This window comes from Hyla sarda, chromosome 1, assembly GCF_029499605.1.
Source record: "Hyla sarda isolate aHylSar1 chromosome 1, aHylSar1.hap1, whole genome shotgun sequence".
Taxonomy (NCBI): Eukaryota; Metazoa; Chordata; class Amphibia; order Anura; family Hylidae; genus Hyla; species Hyla sarda.
The window spans coordinates 134,326,183-134,345,701 of record NC_079189.1 but is presented as its reverse complement, the minus strand read 5'-3'; the positions used below and the strand labels follow the sequence as shown (position 1 = coordinate 134,345,701).

At 41.2% G+C, this 19,519-nt stretch overlaps 1 protein-coding gene across 8 annotated transcripts in view; it reads left to right on the top strand.

Annotated features, from left to right (window-relative positions):
- The window catches only part of RAPGEF2 (Rap guanine nucleotide exchange factor 2), a 294,507-nt gene that overhangs the window by 200,710 nt on the left and 74,278 nt on the right, over nucleotides 1-19,519 (top strand). For 6 of the 8 annotated variants that reach the window (XM_056561584.1, XM_056561566.1, XM_056561543.1 and 3 more), the window contains one exon: nucleotides 2,733-2,750. The exons of the other annotated variants lie outside the window; for them this stretch is intronic. In XM_056561584.1, the coding sequence (XP_056417559.1) occupies nucleotides 2,733-2,750 (18 nt within the window). The remainder of the gene's footprint in view (nucleotides 1-2,732; nucleotides 2,751-19,519) is intronic. 8 annotated transcript variants of the gene reach the window in all.

The window sequence follows — 19,519 nt, the reverse complement described above, 5'->3', positions numbered from 1 at the left end:
GTTCCGCTTATCGGACTGGATTTTTTTATATGGCAAACATGGATTTCTGCAAATCTTTTTGGTAAGATAGGGCAGGTACAGACAGGTCGGCAAGAAATTAGCCTTGTGTGAATATGCTCCAATATTGTAAGCTGCAGTAATCATGCCACTTTTGCCTCAGTAACTTGGGAAATACTGGTCCCACTAGGATTATAACATTATGCAATGTTTTAATTCTTTATGCTTGTCAGTGGGTACGTGCTCTGCCAAGTGTGACAACACCAATGCAGTGCTGCTGCTTAAAAGGGAATCTGTCAGTTCTAAATTATTCTCAGTGGTCAAGTGTCACAGAGGCATTGCCAAGCCGCGCCATGTACGCCCCCTTCCTCTGCCACCCCTCCCTGCCTTAATGTACAGGGCTTGGCTTCCAGTACTGAGCAGTACATGTCAATTGATCAAGGTAGAGAGCGGTGGGGCAGGGAGGAGGCTCAGCACTACCTAATTGACACTTGAGCTATAAGCATGACCTAGAGCTGACAGATTCCTTTTAAGCTCTGGACGCTTTTAAGGATCAGCAGCTCCTGAGGCACAGCAGTTCCAGCTGCGTTATTACTGTATTTTCAGTGTTCCCTATAAATTACAGGACTGCATAAGCAGCAGTTCTCTAACAGTGTTTCATAAGCAGGTTTCTGTGGAAACCAGCAATTACCTGTAACCTGGTCAGAAAAGGAGCGGATACAGCTCAGGAGAGGAGCATACTGAATTCAGCCGGTTCATATGGGAACACACAGAACAAATGTTACCTAGAACACAGCGGTATAAGATTTATTATTGAGTACACAGATGTGCAATGATAACTGGAGCCTCTGTCTATACCGCTCTATGAGAGAGAGCACTGCTATCATTTTCCAAAGGACCTCTTGTAAGTGAGAGCTGGAGATATAAGCGGCTGCGCCATTTTTACTTTGCAGCAGCTTTCGTAAATCTCTCCAGCTGTTAATGATGGATTGTAAGCAGGAAGGGAAGGCTGGTCCCAGGTAACTGTAGGATGTCTGCATCACAATACAGAACTGCTACTTATGCTCTTAAAGTTACAGCTTTACACTGTAACATAACACTGACATCATGTGTGTAGCTTTAAAAAGTCAAGGCACACGTGTCCCAGCTTAGCGGCTGGAGTTTATATGCATACACTTATTTATAGATCCAGGGTTACTGTACAATAAATAAGGAGCAGAAGTTGCCTTCCCATACATCAGATGACTTCCTGCTTTTGCAATGCAGTGTTTTCATGCCATACTGTATAAATACTTTGAAAAATGGCTGCTGCACTTGGCTGTCACATGATCTTCCCGGCTGAGGAGTCTGCTTTCATCCTCTGGGCTCATGTGCTTTACTTTTGTGCTGTAGGTATTTTGGATATGTTTGTGGAAGTGTTCAGGAACGCAAGTCTCCTCATCACGAGCTGATCTTTCCATTGTATCTTTAGAAAGTATTACTAGCAAACGATTCATCCCATCAGATTTTAGTTACATAGCAGACTCCATGCCTTGCCTCCTGCCACAGAGATACATTCGTGGTATGCCCACCTCCCCATCTTCCCTTCAGCTTTGTATTCCATCTTTTGTCCTTTCCTTACCATCTTGTCCTCTGGAGAGCCTGCCCAACTCCCAAGATGAAAAGTAATGCCACTAGTTTCCTTATATGCTATACATATAGCTTGTCAAGAGAAGGATTATATACTGCTATTTATACATCAGTACAGTGTTTCCCAACCAGTGTGCCTCCAGCTGTTGGAAAACTATAACTCCCAACATGCCCAGACAGCCTTTGCCTGTCTGGGCATGCTGGAAGTTGTATTTTTGCAACAGCTGGAGGCACACTGGTTGGTAAACACTGCATTAACAGATTAAAAGTTTGATATCTTCCACTTTTTTTTTTTTTGATATATTGGTATTTCTTTGTAAATAGCTTGAATTAAATGAATATTATATATTCTGCTTTTAGATTTTTTTTAGTTTTATTCATGTAAACCTATACACTGATCTTAGAATACTGCAGTATGTGCTGTAAACGAGAAATCCCTTTTCTTCTGCCTCCTTTCAGTGTTTCATCATGCTAATAATAATAATAATAATAGTTTATACAATCAAAACTGCTAATATATCCCTATACAGAGGGCGGGGAGGGTAGTGGAACAATATCTTAAATCACAAAAAATGTTGTTTGGTGTGGCCACTATCATGGCTAGCACCCAAAGGTCAGACTCTTGTGGTAAGCGGTTATGAGGTTCTTCTAGCCTCTTCTATAAGCTGTGATTGGCATCTCTACCAACCAGTGAGGATATTGCAAGTTTTGTCAATCATAGTTAAGAGGAGGGGCCAGGAAAGCTCTCCATAAAGTACAGCCCGCCTCCTGGGCACTTCCCATGGTGGTGATCCGGACTTCAAACAATGTTTTTCTCAGTAATGATGGTTACATCAGGTATCTTTCTAATTCCCTCCGTTACCTCTGTATAGGACTGTCAAAAAATAGCATCACCGCTGGCCTAAATTTTCCTGACTGGTGTTCAGTCATGGCATGGACTACTGGATATTTATTGTAGAATGTGCTTGTTAACAGTAGGGGGGGCACTTCTCATTGGCACGCCCTTCACATGAGCCTCATACTAACTGGATATTTAATAGCATGTCTTGATAATGTTCATCTTTTCCTTTCCTTTCCTATGGCATTCATTTCATTTTGGCTCGCAGGAATGCACTAAACCTCAGGTATTGTAACTGTTAAATGTCTTGTCATGAGATCACATCTGCTATTCAAGTGTAAGGCTGAGTTCACATAAGGCATATTGGTGGCAGCAGTTCAGCCACTGCTTTACTAAAGTGCCCAAATCCATTGCAAAACAATGGGGTGAATGGGAATTTCTGAGCTCCGATTGACAAGCTAGTTTTCTTTCATTTTCTACATCACATTGGCTTGGCTGCCTGGGCGTTTCTGTAACCCCCATCTCAGACATAGTGTGCAATACAGTGGTCCCTCAAGTTACAATGGTCTCCCAGAACCAATTAATATTGTATGTTGAAACCAGAACTCTATGGAAACCTGGTAATTGGTTCTAAAGGCACCAAAATGTCATCCAAAAATAGGAAAAAAGTGACAAAGAAAAATAAGTAGATAACTAAAATAGATAAAGTAGGAAATATCTGCTGGGAGCTGTAAATCACTGGTCTATGTCAGTGTTTCCCAAGCAGAGAGCCTCCAGCTTTTGCAAAACTACAACTCCCAGCATGCCCGGACAGCCAGAGGCTGTCCGGGCATGCTGGGAGTTGTAGTTTTGCAACAGCTGGGGGCACCCTGCTTGGGAAACACTGGTCTATGTACAGGACAGGAGCTTCTTCGGGGTCCTGTACAGTACACACAGTGTCCTAAAAAGTAATGGAGTCGCCCTCACCTGGTGTCCAAAGGAGCAGCTAACCCTGGTACAGGTAAAGTGTACAGAACAGGTAACACCTCCCTGTACTGTAGGGGGCGCTACCAGACATCAGTCAGTGCATACACTTCAGTAATACAGGGGTTTTACCAGTGAATGCCCTTTCTGATTGGTCGGTTCTTCCAGCCATTGACACGTTTCACAGATCTGGACTGTCCGTAGCATTGTATGTTGAGTTTGGTTTCAAGTTACGATGGTCCAGAAAAGACCATTGTATGTTGAAACTATTGTATGTTGAGGCCATTGTAAGTTGAGGGATCACTGTATTTGCTTTATTTCAGTTAATGAAAATCAGTTCTGTTTCAGTCAAGAGTATTTCAACTTGTTACAAAAAGTGGTGGTACTGCTTAAAAACATAAAAAAAAAAAAAAAAAAACACTTGTTCCTGACACCATTCTTTCTTAGGCTGGGTTCACACTACGTTTTCTCCCATACGGGAGCGCATACGGCAGGGGGGGAGCTAAAAGCTCGCGCTCCCGTATGTTACCGTATGCGCTCCCGTATGTCATTCATTTCAATGAGCCGGCCGGAGTGAAACGTTCGGTCCGGTCGGCTCATTTTTGCGCCGTATGCACTTTTACAACCGGACCTAAAACTGTGGTCAACCACGGTTTTAGGTCCGGTTGTAAAAGCGCATACGGCGCAAAAATGAGCCAACCGGACCGAACGTTTCACTCCGGCCGGCTCATTGAAATGAATGACATACGGGAGCGCATACGGTGACATACGGGAGCGCGAGGTTTTAGCTCCCCCCTGCCGTATGCGCTCCCGTATGGGAGAAAACGTAGTGTGAACCCACCCTGGGCCCTTTGCACAGCACTTGCTGTGTTTAGGGTCGGCACATGCATTGCTGGCTCAGCCAATCAGCAGCCACAGCAATATTCGGCTTCAGCCGCAGATTGGCTGAGTGGGTAATCCAGGTGTTGACCCTAAACACCGCAAGCGCTGTGCAACAGAACCGGCTAAGGAAGAATGGTGTCCGGAGCACCCGACAAGTATTTTTTTTTTCATCCCTTCAAGCAGTGTCGGAATACCCCTTTAAAGAGATCCCCCGGGCCTATTTTGACCTGTTTATGTAAATACTTGTGTATGATATTTCCAGAACACCTTTTTGTTTATATTGCTCAGTATTGTGCTGTTTTATTCCTACTAAAAATGTATGAATAAATTGGCTCCTGGTATCTGAAAGTGTCCAATCAAAGCTAACAATGGCAACCAGTGTAAAGACAAGCTCCTTTAAAGGGGTACTCCAGTGAAAAACTTTCATTTTTTTTTTTTTAAATCAACTGGTGCCAGAAAGCTAAACAGATTTGTAAATTACTTCTATTAAAAAAAATATTAATCCTTCCTGTACTTATTAGCTGCTGAATACTACAGTGGAAATTCTTTTCCATTTGAAACACAGAGCTCTCTGCTGAATCACGAGCACAGTGCTCTCTGCTGACATCTCTGTCCATTTTAGGAACTGTCCAGGGTAAAAGGAAATCCCCATAGCAAACATATGCTGTTCTGGGCAGTTCATAAAATGGACAGAGATGTCAGCAGAGAGCACTGTGCTCATGATGTCAGCAGACAGTTCTGTGTTTTAAAAAGAAACAATATTTCCGCTGTAGTATTCAGCAGCTAATAAGTACAGGAAGGATTAAGATTTTTTTAATAGAAGTAATTTACAAATCTGTTTAACTTTCTGGCACCAGTTGATTTAAAAAAAAAAAAAAAAAAAAAAAAAAAAAAAAAGATTTTCACCGGAGTACCCCTTTAAGAGGAATGGTAAAATCTGTTGTGAATTGACTAAATTTTTAGTGGAACAGTACAACCTTAAATAAAAAAAATAAAAAAAAATGTGATCCAGAATTCTTATTTCACGGGAAATAAAATCTAGCTGTCAATAAAGCTGACAGGTTCTCACTAAGTAATCCTCCATGGTGGTGTGATTGTCGCCCACAACATTATCACCTCCGATTGCCCATTTGTGAACAAAGCCTTATTGCTTTTCTCCAATCATATTGTCACCCGGATGTCTGTGTGTCTCCTATGCCTGTAATCTAAAGGATGCATTGATTGTTCAGTTCCTGGGAAAAAAAGCTGCACATGTTGTAAAAGAAAAAAGGAAAAATAACACTATTCACTAGTACTTGTCATATGGGCATATTACAACTACGGCCAATCATTGGACTTAAAGGGGAACTTCCCTAGAAAACTTTTTTTTTTTTTTTATTCAACTGATGCCAGAAAGCGATTTGCTCTTACTCTAAAATGGACAGAGGTGTCAGCAGAGAGCACTTCCTGTGGAATATACACTTCCTTCCTGTGGAATATACAGCAGCTGAGAAGTGCTGGAAGGATTAAGATTTTTAAATAGAAGTCATTTACAAATCTGTTTAACTTTCTGGCGCCAGTTGATTTAAAATAAATAAATTAATAAAATTTTTTCCAGTGGAGTACCCCTTTAAGTGTATACCTGCCATACTCTGTGCTGGGCAGTGTTTCCTGTAGTACAGCACTTTACCACAAAGGCCAAAGTTTGGCTACAGCGATCATGTGCAGCCATTGCACGTCATCATTGGCGGATAGTAGACAAAGGGTGACAGGTGACTGCCGTAGGGATCATTTGCTGCTTTTATTCTTTTTCCAGGAACCTGAAGACCTCTGTAAATGTAGCCTGTCACATTAAACATGTTATCCCATCTACAGGCATTACGTTATAGAGCAGATAATATAGTTTTGTGGGAAGAGATTCAGTGGCGAGTTTGATTGAAACCTCTACTCGCGGTGGGTTTACTAAATGATTGACAGCCTCCTATGTGTGAAAGCACATATAGAGATGACTGTCAGTCACGGAGTAGGACTGCCCAGTGTAAGCAGGGATTTAAATCAGTGTTTTCCAAACAGTGTGCCTGCAGCTGTTGCAAAACTACAACTCCCAGCATGCCCGGACAGCCGAAGGCTGTCCCGGCATGCTGGGAGTTGTAGTTTTGCAACAGCTGCAGGCACTCTGATTGGAAAACGCTGATTTAGGTGATAAAAAAAAGAAACATTTTCCCACAACACAATTTAAAGGGAAACTCTCTCATTAAAACTAATTTTTGATATTGCACTCCTTATGGTAAATAAAAAATATTTCTGTTTTATTTGTGCTTAAAAAAGCTCAAGAGCACATTTTCCCCCATCTCATACACAGACTTTGGACTGAAGCACAAACACAAAGTGCAGCCTGGAGTGCTGAGGGGGGGGGTGAAGCCTCATCCAATCATAGGTCTTCTCACACTTAACTGCCATATGCTGTTGGTTGGACACCCCCCCCCCTCAGCACTCCAGGCTGCACTTCGGTCCAAAGTCTGTGTATAAGATGGGGGGAAATGTGCTCTTGAGCTTTTTTTAAAGCACAAATAAAACATAGAAAACTTTATTTTTTATTTTTTTTAAACAAAGTATATTAGAAATCTTTTTTATTTATCATAAGGAGTGCAATAGCAAAAATTTGTTTTTATGAGAGTGACCATTTAAATATTAGCTCCTCCTGATCTATAACATGCAGCCTGCATATCATCAGAACGCATGTTTATCACGGCATGTTCCCTTTAACTCGCACATGTAAAATGCTCATCGGCGTCTAGTGCCAATATCTGCCGGTCTGTGGTGTAAGGAGCCATTGCACCAATCTTCAGCACAAAATCAATGTTTACTGTGATTTTTGGTTCTAAAATGATTTTCTTGAACTGTCTTTATTAAGATCGTTGTGTGTCATTTGCTTCTTATACTATTAGTTTACAATATTTACAATTATACCAGCTTTGACTCCAGTTTAGAAATGTATTTATATTATGTATAAAGCATTATTTTACCTGCTTGCTTTATTTTTTTATTTTTTTTAAAGATATACATGTAGAATATGGCACTGTCATGATGATATTCAGCTACATACACTACACATGCATGTCAATGACCTTACTAATGTATCCTGTCATGTGGCATACAAGATTTCTTACAGGTTTCTATACATATCAGTCGGATTATGGGTGTTGTTTTTTTTTTCTTCTTGCGCATTCAAGATGACATTGTTGTATATGCTTCTAGTAGTCACCCTAAGTAATCTACTGTATATGGTACCTTCTTTTTGTTTGTTAAAAAGACATAATGTAAAATAACTGTTTAGAGGTTTATCTTTTTACACGCTTTAAGGGGTATTCGGAAGGAGAAAAAAAATCAAATCAACTGGTGTCAGTTTTACAGAACTGTAAATTACTTCTATTTAAAAATCTTAATCCTTCCAGTACTTATCAGCTGCTGTATATTACAGAGACAGTTGTGAAGTTCTTTCTAGTCTGACCACAGTGCTCTCTGCTGCCACTTCTGTCCGTGTCAGGAACTGTCTGTTGCAAGAGAGGTTTGCTATGAGGATTCACTCCTGCTCTGGACAGTTCCTGACACGGACAGAGGTGTCAGCAGAGAGCACTGTGGTCAGACTGGAAAGAACTACACAACTTTCTCTGAAAGGCACTGGAAGGATTAAGATTTTTTTTTATAGAAGTCATTTTCATAACTTTCTGGGACCCGTTGATGCCATAGTTAGAGATTTCTTGGGTCCTTAATATGATCTGACATCAAGCACCATAAATATTATTTTAAATTCAGTGCGTACCCCCTGCATTCATAGTGTCTCTTCCTGTGGAGTTGTTTGGTGACATTTCAGTGATTTTATGGCTGAACATAAAATGAAATCCGGTTTGAGCCTCCTGAATTAGGTTATTTGTGCTGTCACTTCAGTTTATCTCCGCTAGTAGATAAATCATGTGTGAACTGATGTTAGTGAGCTGGTTGCATTGTGTTGACCCATCCAGGGGGCAGATCGTCTCCTAAAACCCCCATGAAAAGAAGAGGTTGTAACCGATTACAAGACGGCACCGTGAGCTAATGTGATGGATTACAGTCGTATAAATAACATGCACGTTGTTATGAGGTCTAGGGTCACGTGATCCAGTATTTGTATTATTATTAGGTCTTGGGAAATGTCAGTGTTATCTAGACCCATAGATAGGCTGTGCCTTGTACAGAAAACATTCACAGATTAAAGGCTGTTTCTAGGTGTCCTGACCTTTCATAGGGAGGTCACCCTGCAGACTGTCGAAAATTACATTTTCAAGTTTGCTCTTTATCTTCCGAATAACAAAGAAATGGGGTTTCCTGCATTGTATTATTTTCACTAAAATAATGCTCAGTATGGCCACACATTGGGGCAGATTTACGAAAACTGGGGGAGATTTATCATTCAAAGTGTACCCTACTCTTTTTTTTTTACCGCCAATTTTTATGTCTAACTTTTTCCGTTGCAGCATGTAATTTATCATAAGTGTGTACTGTAGATGATGGATTCCCCGCCGCTTTGCACAGGCGGGAAAAGCTCTAGCTTAAGAGGTTTTTTACGTGTACTTTTGGTCGGCGTACTTTAGCGCCTGGAAATCGGGGTTTTCAACTGCATGTCAAAATCGGAAATAGGTGTACTGCTACTCAAAAACTTGGGTACCCAACCCAAAAAAAAAAAAACTGCTTTGTAAAAGAACGGGAAAAACGTTTTTCCCAAATTTAATTTTTTTTTATTTTCCCAGGCCTTCCCATCTCAAGACTAAGCAGTCTAAGAATGTGCCAGATTTATTAAAGTGGCTAATGTTGTTTGTTAAATGTAATGCATCTGTAGACTGCCTAGTCTGTTTACTTAAACACCTATATAATCTTGTTCCTGAATTCTTGCACAATTTTGGACACACCCCTTTGTCAAATGAAAGCTTTTTAACAGCCTTTTACTGAATCAACTTTATGGAGAGGTGTCTGGCAGCAGCTTACTCCTCCCTTCCCCTCAGAACACATGCAGGCTTGGCCTATCTAAATGTGCACGTGAAGGAGGAAAGTGCTGGGGAAGATAGCGTTTGTATAGTGTGTGACCAGCTTTAGTATTCCGTGAGCTTTGTTGACTGGTCACATACACTTTTTAGATGATAATACCCCAATGCTCTGTTTTACCTTGATGGTTTTCCAATCAGGCTGTTATGCCGGTACGTTTTGTAGGCATCATCGGGCATTCTTCCAGCCTAGTGGTTTGTCATGCATTGCTCTATACATCCTGCTGTTGTAGTATATGTGAGGATCGTACATTTTACATGAAAGTGAAGCATTAGCACTCGTATCTGTATAGTCTTTTACGTTCCTCGCCAAGTATTTATAGAGGGTGAATACCACTAGTGTGTCATTGGCGGCACCATCTGCTTACATTGTATTATTCCCCAGCTGGAGTGCCCTACTGTGTGTAATGGCTTCATGGCTCCTTCCATAGCTGAAGGGGAGAGAATGCTTCCTATGTTTATACTGGTGGAATATACCACCATTACATCTCGGAATGAGGGAGGGTTATGAGTAGGGCCACCTTTCTTGCAAAAAAAAAATATCGGCCATGCTAATTTACATAATTATATATGCGGAACATCACAGAATACACATATGCGAGAAAAATTGTGTCCTATTCGGACCCCTATTACTTTTTTATTTCTCCGGTCTGTAGTTTTTAACAGTACCATTTTTGTTTTGATGTGACCTTTTGATCACTTTTTTAAATTACATTCGGGAGTTGCAGTTGGTTACGAACTACAATTCCCAGCATGCCCTGATACAGCCTGTGACTCAGCAGCTGCCCCATACGAAAGCTACAACTCCCAGCATGTTGGACTACATAGTAGTATATAGTATAGGTCAGTGTTTCCCAACCAGGGAAGGCTCCAGCTGTTGCAAAACTACAACTCCCAGCATGTTGGACTACATAGTAGTATATAGTATAGGTCAGTGTTTCCCAACCAGGGGAGACTCCAGCTGTTGCAAAACTACAACTCCCAGCATGTTGGAATACATAGTAGTATATAGTATAGGTCAATGTTTCCCAACCACGGGTGCCTCCAGCTGTTGCAAAACTACAACTCCCAGCATGTTGGAAACCATAGTAGTATATAGTATAGGTCAATGTTTCCCAACCACGGGTGCCTCCAGCTGTTGCTAAACTACAACTCCCAGCATGCCCAGACAGCCGTTGGCTGTCCGGGCATGCAGGGAGTTGTAGTTTTGCAACAGCAGGAGGCGCTCTGGATGGGAAACACTGGTATAGTATATTGTGCAACATTCCGGGAGTTGGAGGATTTGTTGGCTAAATACCGGCCATTGCATAGCCGGTATTTTTAATATAAAAAGACCGGCAGGGTCGCCAAAACACCGGCCAGGTGGCAACTAGAGATGAGCGAATTTACAATAAATTCGATTCGTCACGAACTTCTCGGCTCGGCAGTTGATTACTTATCCTGCATAAGTTAGTTCAGCTTTCAGGTGCTCCGGTGGGCTGGAAAAGGTGGATACAGTCCTAGGAAAGAGTCTCCTAGAACTGTATACACCTTTTCCAGCCCACGGGAGCACCTGAAAGCTGAACTAATTTATGCAGGAAAAGTCATCAACTGCCGAGCCGAGAAGTTCGTGACGAATCGAATTTACTGTAAATTCGCTCATCTCTAGTGGCAACCATAGTTACGAGAGCTGTTCACTTTTATAGTTATGGCTGTGCTGAGAGAGCTTTGAAGTAAGCCATCGATGTTGGCTGCGGAGTTCTTCAGCACTGGACCTCGGAGACTCTTATCAGTGTGGCCGGGATTAAGAGTGTTATTTTTTATTAGACAAATCATTGGGCTCTGCAGTGAATTAATAGCTTGGTGATGCCAGGCTGGGTGCGGCACTTTACACAGCAGAGGTTGCCATGTGAACGCTCCACTGCAGGCTCCACACTGAAATATTCAAGGAAAATTAACCTAGTTTGATGTGAAAAGTGAAGTGAAAACCTGTGAAGAAACTCATAATATCACACCTATCTGATCCTGTGTAGGCCCGACTGCTCCCCGCCGCACACAGGCTGCTGACGCCTATAAGGCGCGTTTGTATCACAGCGCGTGGAATTATCTGGTATTAATCATGTGATTTTTATGTAAAAATATTACATGTTCTTCATCTGAAGGACGATTATCAGATAAAACCTTACATGAAAGTAATAATTTTATGTTATATATAGGTGTATAGGCTTAATAGTTGGAATTGGCATATCAGTAAACAACAACGAGCAACACCTTTTATTACACATGCTTTTTAGTCCTTGCATTTTAGTCGCCCAAATCCAGATATGTTGGGACCTGAGATGTTAAAGCATGAGCTAAATGTATATACAGTCGTGGAAGAAAATGAAGTATTTCTCACAGAAAAGGATTGCAGTAACACATGTTTTGCTATACACACGTTTATTCCCTTTGTGTATATTGGAACTAAACAAAAAAAGGGAGGAAAAAAGCTAATTGGACATAATGTCACCAAACTCCAAAAATGGTCTGGACAAAATTATTGGCACCCATAACTTAATATTTGGTTGCACACCCTTTGGAAAAATAACTGAAATCAGTCGCGTCCTATAACCATCAATAAGCTTCTTACCCCTCTCAGCCGGAATGTTGGACCACTCTTCCTTAGCAAACTGCTCCAGGTCTCTTATTGGAAGGCGCCTTTTCCCAACAGCAATTTTAAGATCTTTCCACAGGTGTTCAATGGGATTTTATGTCTTGCACACATTCAAGGCACCCAGTACCAGAGGCAGCAAAACAACCCCAAAACATCATTGAACCTCCACCATATTTCACTGTAGGTGCTGTGTTCTTTTCTTTGTAGGCCTCATTCCATTTTCGGTAAACAGTAGAATGATGTGCTTTACCAAAAAGCTCTATCTTGGTTTCAACTTGTTTAGGGCTGCTTATGCACCATCCGGACTATCCTGCGTTGACACCTTTCATCACTTTTTCTCTTCCATCCTTGCTCAGGGAGATTAGCTACAGTGCCATGTGATGCCAACTTCTTGATAATGTTGCGCACTGTAGTAATGGCAAATCTAGATCTCTGGAGATGGACTTGTAACTTAGAGATTGTTAATATTTTTCCACAATTTTGATTCTCAAGTCCTCAGACAGTTCTCTTCTCCTCTTTCTGTTGTCCACGCTTAGTGTGGCACACACAGACACACAATGCAAAGACTAAGTGAACTTCTCTCCTTTTTATCTGCTTTCAGGTGTGATTTTTATATTGCCCACACCTGTTACTTGCCCCAGGTGAGTTTAAAGGAGCATCACATGCTTGAAACAATCTTACTTATCCACAATTTTGAAAGGGTGCCAATAAGTTTGTCCAACCCATTTTTGGAGTTTGGTGTGACATTATGTCCTGTTTGCTTTTTTTCCTCCCTTTTTTGGTTTAGTTCCAATACACACAAAGGGAATAAACATGTGTATAGCAAAACATGTGTTGCTGCAATCCTTTTCTGTGAGAAATGCTTCATTTTCTAGTAGAATGTCAGGGTGCCAACATTTACGGCCATGACTGTATACAATATGTTGGACTAGGTAGGTCCATGCCTGGAGATCTAAGACCGTATCCCTCAGAGGAACGACTACTGTTCTGACTTCTATACATCGTCACAGCCAAGTAAATGAATCTCTTGTGTCTGGCCACAAGCTTTATGTACATTTTGATGGGGATGTGACTATTGAACCACAGTAGAATTCTATTAGAATGAAAGCATTCTTTCCATTTTGTTCATACAGCCCTCTTTTCTCTTAGCAGGGCGGCCATTCCTCTTCAACCTAACAATTATAGAAATTGCCGGGTGAAGTTCCCATTTGTTCTATCTTATTGAATATTCTGGTCACATGCTGTACTGCAAATTTTTAAAGTGACCTCCCTAGAAAGGCCATCAGTCTGAGAACAGCTACCTAGGTGACCCTGATGATAGGAGAGGGATCGGTCAATGTCTTCTGAGAAATGTTCTACATAAGCTTCATTACAAAGAAACGGAAAAAAAATGAATGTACATGTGCGCACATGAAAATATGTCTCTATTATTACTGTATACAACAGGAAATATCTGGCCGGCTATGTATACAGGTAATTGTGAGTGGTTTTCAGGAAGGAGAAAGCTGTTGTGAGGGTGTGCAGCAGGTAGGTCATGTGGATGAGCCGTGAATAGTATGCAGTACCAAGCTCTGGCTCTGCTGCTACAAGTCTATTTTTACAAGTTGCATCATCCTTGCTGCAGAGCACAGAGGTCTTCAGGGATTCGCTGTTCTTTTCAGTTGTCTAGAAAAGAGAGCTGCATTTCATGTCATAATTGTTACCCACAATTTTCTTAATATGCACACCTACGTTCACACGCTCAAATAGGTTGGTGTCAATCTATCTGATCCATCATCTTATATTTTATATAAGCGATCTGTTTTTTTCCAGAATTATATAGTCTATGGAATAGAAGTATTGGAATAACGTTTATATCTTTAGTGTACAGGGCTGTGGAGTCAGACAGTAGAAAGTTACATTTTGCAGATTTAAAATGAAAAAGTTAAAATATTATGTATTGTAAAATTTATTACGTGCATAACTTGTTGCATATTTACTGCCTTAGAAGTACAGTGGTCCCTCAAGTTACAATATGAATTGGTTCCGGGACGACCATTGTATGCTGAAGCCATTGTATGTTGAGACCAGAACTCTGTGGAAGCCTGGTAATTGGTTCTGAAGCCACCAAAATGTCATCCAAAAATAGGAAAAAGTGAGGATTAAAGAAAAATAAGTAGATAACTAATATAGATAAAGCAAGTCCTTACATATAAAAGTAAGAAAGACCTGCTGGGAGCTGTAAATCACTGTCTATGTCAGTGTTTCCCAAGCAGGGAGCCTCCAGCTGTTGCAAAACTACAACTCCCAGCATGCCCGGACAGCCAATGGCTGTCCGGGCATGCTGAGAATTGTAGTTTTGCAACAGCTGGGGGCACCCGGCTTGGGAAACACTGGTCTATGTAGAGGACAGGAGCCTCTTCAGGGTCCTGTACAGTACACACAATGTCCTAAAAAAGTAACATGAAGTCGCCCTCACCTGATGTCCAAAGGAGCAGCTAACCCTGGTACAGGTAAAGAGTACAGAACATGTAATTCCTCTCTGTACTGTAGGGGGCACTACCAGACACCAGTCAGTGCATACACTTCAGTAATACAAGGGTTTTACCAGTGAATGCCCATTCTGATTGGTCAGATCTTCCGGCCATTGACAGGTATCACAGATCTGGACTGTCCGTAGCATTGTATGTGGAGTCTGGTTTCAAGTTACGATGGTCCAGAAAAGACCATTGTATGTTGAAACTATTGTATGTTGAGGCCATTGTAAATTGAGGGATCACTGTATAGGAAAGCTGCTTGGGGTACTTTCTCATATATTCCTCATCAAAATCCCTGTGTGTGTGTTCTGCCACAAAACTGTGCCCCATTATCTTCAATGGGAAGCAGTGCAGTACAGGTTTTTCTGGCACCAATAAAAAAATAAAGTGTGATTCAATGGCAACTAAGCCTGGACCAAACCATTGGTAAATATGCAGCATAAATAGTGAAGTCCATGTTAAAAATCTTAAGGGTATGCCCTTGAATTTGTGATGACTTAGGGGAGAATAGCTCGATAACATAGCACCAAGCAGAGCACTATATAACAGCACACAGTACCTACAGCTCCAGTGCGCAGAACATTTGTGCCTCCTATGACCACTGCTCCCCAGTTGAAGGTGGTATGGACAAAGCATGTCAAATGTATATATATTCTTTCTTTCTATAGCTCTATAGTATTCCGCAGTGCTTGTCATCCCTCACATTGCTCCTTTCCCCTGTGTGTTTACAGTTGAAATTCCAAAATATCATATTTGTATTTTTTTTTATCTGGAAGTAAAGAGAAGTACATAGGGAAACCCACACAAACACAGGGAGAATGTACATACTCCATACAGACATCGTTCAAAGCCACAATCCCAGTGCTGCAAGGCAACAATTAGGGCTGGGCGGTATTACCAAATGTGTGTATCATGGTCTTTTTTAAACTTTTGGCGGTTCCACAGTATATAACGGTATTTCCTAGCCCCCTCACCATATTAATTATCAGCCCACATCCCCATCAGGGTAAATACTCACATATCACCCGCATGCGCTGCCCTCCTCGTCCTGTTTGTTGCGGCCGCCGGCACTGGCACTCTATACTGTGCGGTATCCCTATGCCCGGGCTGCAAAAGGTAAACAAAATACATTTTAACGCACCTACGTTGGCCTTACGCTGGGGACAGGAACCTCGGAGAGCTGTCAGCCTATCACCAGCCGCAGCCGGCTTCTTACATGACAGTGGGCTTATCCTATCACCGGCTGGGGGGGGGGAATATCGCTGCAGCTGGTGATAGGCTTATGGCTGTCCGACGGAAACAAGTGAGGCCGGTACCGGACCAAGAGGAGGGGAGTTAAATTTTATTTTGGTTAATCCGGGCATAGTGTACAGTATAGAGCAGTGGTCTCCAACCTGCAGACCTCCAGATGTTTCAAAACTACAACTCTCAGCATGCCCGGACAGCCAACGGCTGTCCGGGCATGCTGGGAGTTGTAGTTTTGCAACATCTGGAGGTCCGCAGGTTGGAGACCACTGGTATAGGGTGTCAGCGCTGGCGGCCGCAACAAACAGGACGAGGAGGGCAGCGCATGCGGGTGACATGTGAGTAGTACCCTGATGGGGACAGTGCTGTGCTGGGCTGGGCTAATAATTAATGGAGAGGGGGTGGGGGGGCAGAACAGCGCTCACAGGTCACATAGGATTAGTTTCCCGATGTGGGGACAGTGCAGCGCTGGGCTGATTCATCCATTCCCGAGGGGGAGGGACCAAACCGTTATTGCGGTATGGGTTAAAATTCATATCGTGCAGCACAAAAAATGTCAGTATTTAGTATGAACCGGTATACCGCCCAGCCCTAGCAACAATAACTGCTGAGCCGCTGTCGTTTTGACATTCTGCAATACTACTTTATGGACTATACTGTAACAACATTCACTTCCCATACATATCATGAGAACTGTTCTTCTTTGCACATTTTATTTTTTTTGGTGAGTTTCGCTCTCTAATTTAGGAAATTGCGCATGCAGCAAAACATTGTGTGGATATTTTAAAAGGGAGCTCACCAGTGAGAGAGACTGCACTTTCTACACCACCAGGGGATTGTAGTACATTTGCACACCTTTTTTTTTATTTTTTTAACAGATGATAAATGCGACATTTTGTGCACTCTACCATGTGACTCCAAGTTCAAAAATGACAAACCTCAAAGAAAAAAACTAAACTACAGAACAGCAAATAAATGAAGCGCTACTATAGTATAATTCCAGTGTTATAACAATACTACAAAGGTCAGACTATTGACTGTTCAGCCATTCCAATACTCTACTGCCCAATGCTATAGGCTGGATGATGCGCTGAATTGTAGGTAAAGTTTCAGCTGTCAAAATTCTGTGTAATATTTAGCGGTTTTCCCATTTTCCCATTTTGCGGAAGAAGAGAAGGGAATCCTTTTTATAACTCTACTGCATGTGATCTATCATTGATGTGCAAGTTTTTACAAATAAGTAAAGTTGAGGTGTTTGAGACTAAAGAGAGAAGTCATTTTTTTTCTTAATGGGATGAGAAAACTGACCAAGATATAGTGTGAAATATTTTCTTACATTCAGTAGAAATGCATTAAGGATCGAAGATAGACTCTATTGGGGTTAGGATATATTAAAAGCGTGATGAGATGTACCATGGGATTTATAGCTTTTACCTCATGGTTTGATCATGACATAAAATAACCTGTTATTAGGAAACCTTTTTTTTTTATTTTTTAAACATAAATTTAAAATCTTCATCATAGCAAAACATATCCTTGTGAAAGGACATGAGTGACCATGTGCAGAAAAAGCTATGTCTAAATCTGACATATAAAAACTTAAAATCCACAGCAGAAGTTCAAGGATCAACCTTAGATTTCTACCATAAAAATATATATATAATGTGCGTGAGAGAATCCATTCAGCATAAACAATGGTGGGATACAGATTCCAATGTGGAATACCCATCTAAATGTGTGTGAAGAAAACTGCATACTGTGTAGTATACTGTATGTATGTTTTTATTGTGGGACCTTATGTATAAATGTATGCCACGAAGTGGTATTCTTCATAGTTATACGATGGGGAATCCAATGGACCCTAAAAGACGCAGTGTAAATATATACTGACCTGTTAATTAACAGATCATGCTGTGTGCTCCATTATTTGGGGAGCGGTGTTCTGGAGCAGTCTTAAATTCTTTATATCGGACAGTGCCCATTTAAGAAATGAACACTTTTTATGTTATATGCAAAGCATAGTTTTTCTAATATACTTCTTTAATAAATTTTCACATTTTATTAAAGAAAACTGCCTTTGGAAATCCCACCACTAGGGTTATCCATACCTCCTGGAACACTGAGTCCCGCAGCAGCGTCAGCGTGTCCAAGGGTCATGGACACAAGATGGCTGATTGACAAGGCTGCAGGAGGAACACTGCCTGCAGAAACACTGCTGTAGCACAGAGTTTTACCAAACATGTGCCTCCAGCTGTTGCAAAACTACAACTCCAAGCATGCCTGGACAGTCATAGGATGTCTGGGCATTCTGGGAGTTTTGCAGAAGCTGAAGGCAACACTGCTGTAAAAATGGTATCCAAACACTATTTCAAAACTACAAGTCCCAGGACTGCTTAAAAGGAGTACTCCACTGGAAAACACTTTTTCTAAATCAACTGGTGCCAGAAAGTTAAACCGATTTGTAAATTACTTCTATTTAAAAATCTTAATCCTTCCAGTACTTATCAGCTGCTATATGCTCCACAGGAAGTTCTTTTCTTTTTGAATTTCCTTTCTGTCTGACCTCAATGCTCTCTGCTGACACCTCTGTTTATTTTAGAAACTGTCCAGAGTAGAAGCAAATCCCCATAGCAAACCTATCCTGCTCTGGACAGTTCCTCATATGGACAGAGGTGTCAGCAGAGAGCACTGTGGTCAGACAGGAATTTAAAAAAGAAATGAACTACCTGTGGACCATACAGCAGCTGATAAGTACTGTAAGGATTAAAAATGTTTTTAATAGAAGTAACTTACAAATCTGTTTAACTTTCTATCACCAGTTGATTTAAAAAAAAAAAAAGTCTTCCAGTGGAGTACCCCTTTATCCCCTTAAGGATGCAGGACGTAAATGTACGTCCTGGTGAGCTGGTACTTAACGCACCAGGACGTACATTTATGTCCTAAGCATAACTGCGAGCATTGGAGCCATGCCCGGATCATGCGCGGCAGGTCTCGTGATCCCGCGGATGTCCGCCAATAACCCCTCAGATGCCGTGATCAATACAGATCACGGCATCTACAGCATCGCGGGCACTATAAAATGGATGATCGGATCGCCGTTAGCGCTACCGCGGCAATCCGATCATCCAGCACGGCAAACGGATGTCCCCTCACCTGACTCCGCTGCCTTCCCGGCGTCTTCTGCTCTGATCTGCCTTCCCGACGACCAGAGCAGATGACAGATAACCCTTATCAGTGCTATGTCCTATACATAGCAATGAACAGTATTAGCAATCGAGTGATTGTTATAAATAGTCCCCTATGTGGACTATTAAAGTTTAAAAATAAAAGTAAAAAAAGTAAAGTAAAAAAATGTGAATAATCCCCTCCTTCAATAAAAACGTAAATTGTCCCATTTTCCCTATTTCACCCCCCAAAAATGTTAAAAAAAAATATTTTATATACAAATTTGGTATCGCCGCGTGCATAAATATCTGAACTATTAAAATAAAATGTTAATGATACCGTACGGTGAACGGCTTGAACGTAAAAAAAACTTTTTTATAACATTTTATTCCCCAAATTTTTTTTAAATAAGCAAATATTTTTTTATAAGCAAATATGGTATCAATAAGAAGTACAGATCACGGCCCAAAAAATGAGCCCTCATACCGCCGCTTATACGGAAAAATGAAAAAGTTATAGGTCTTCAAAATACGGCGATTTTAAACGTATTAATTTGGTTAAAAAGTTTTATCATGGTTATCATTTTAATCGTATT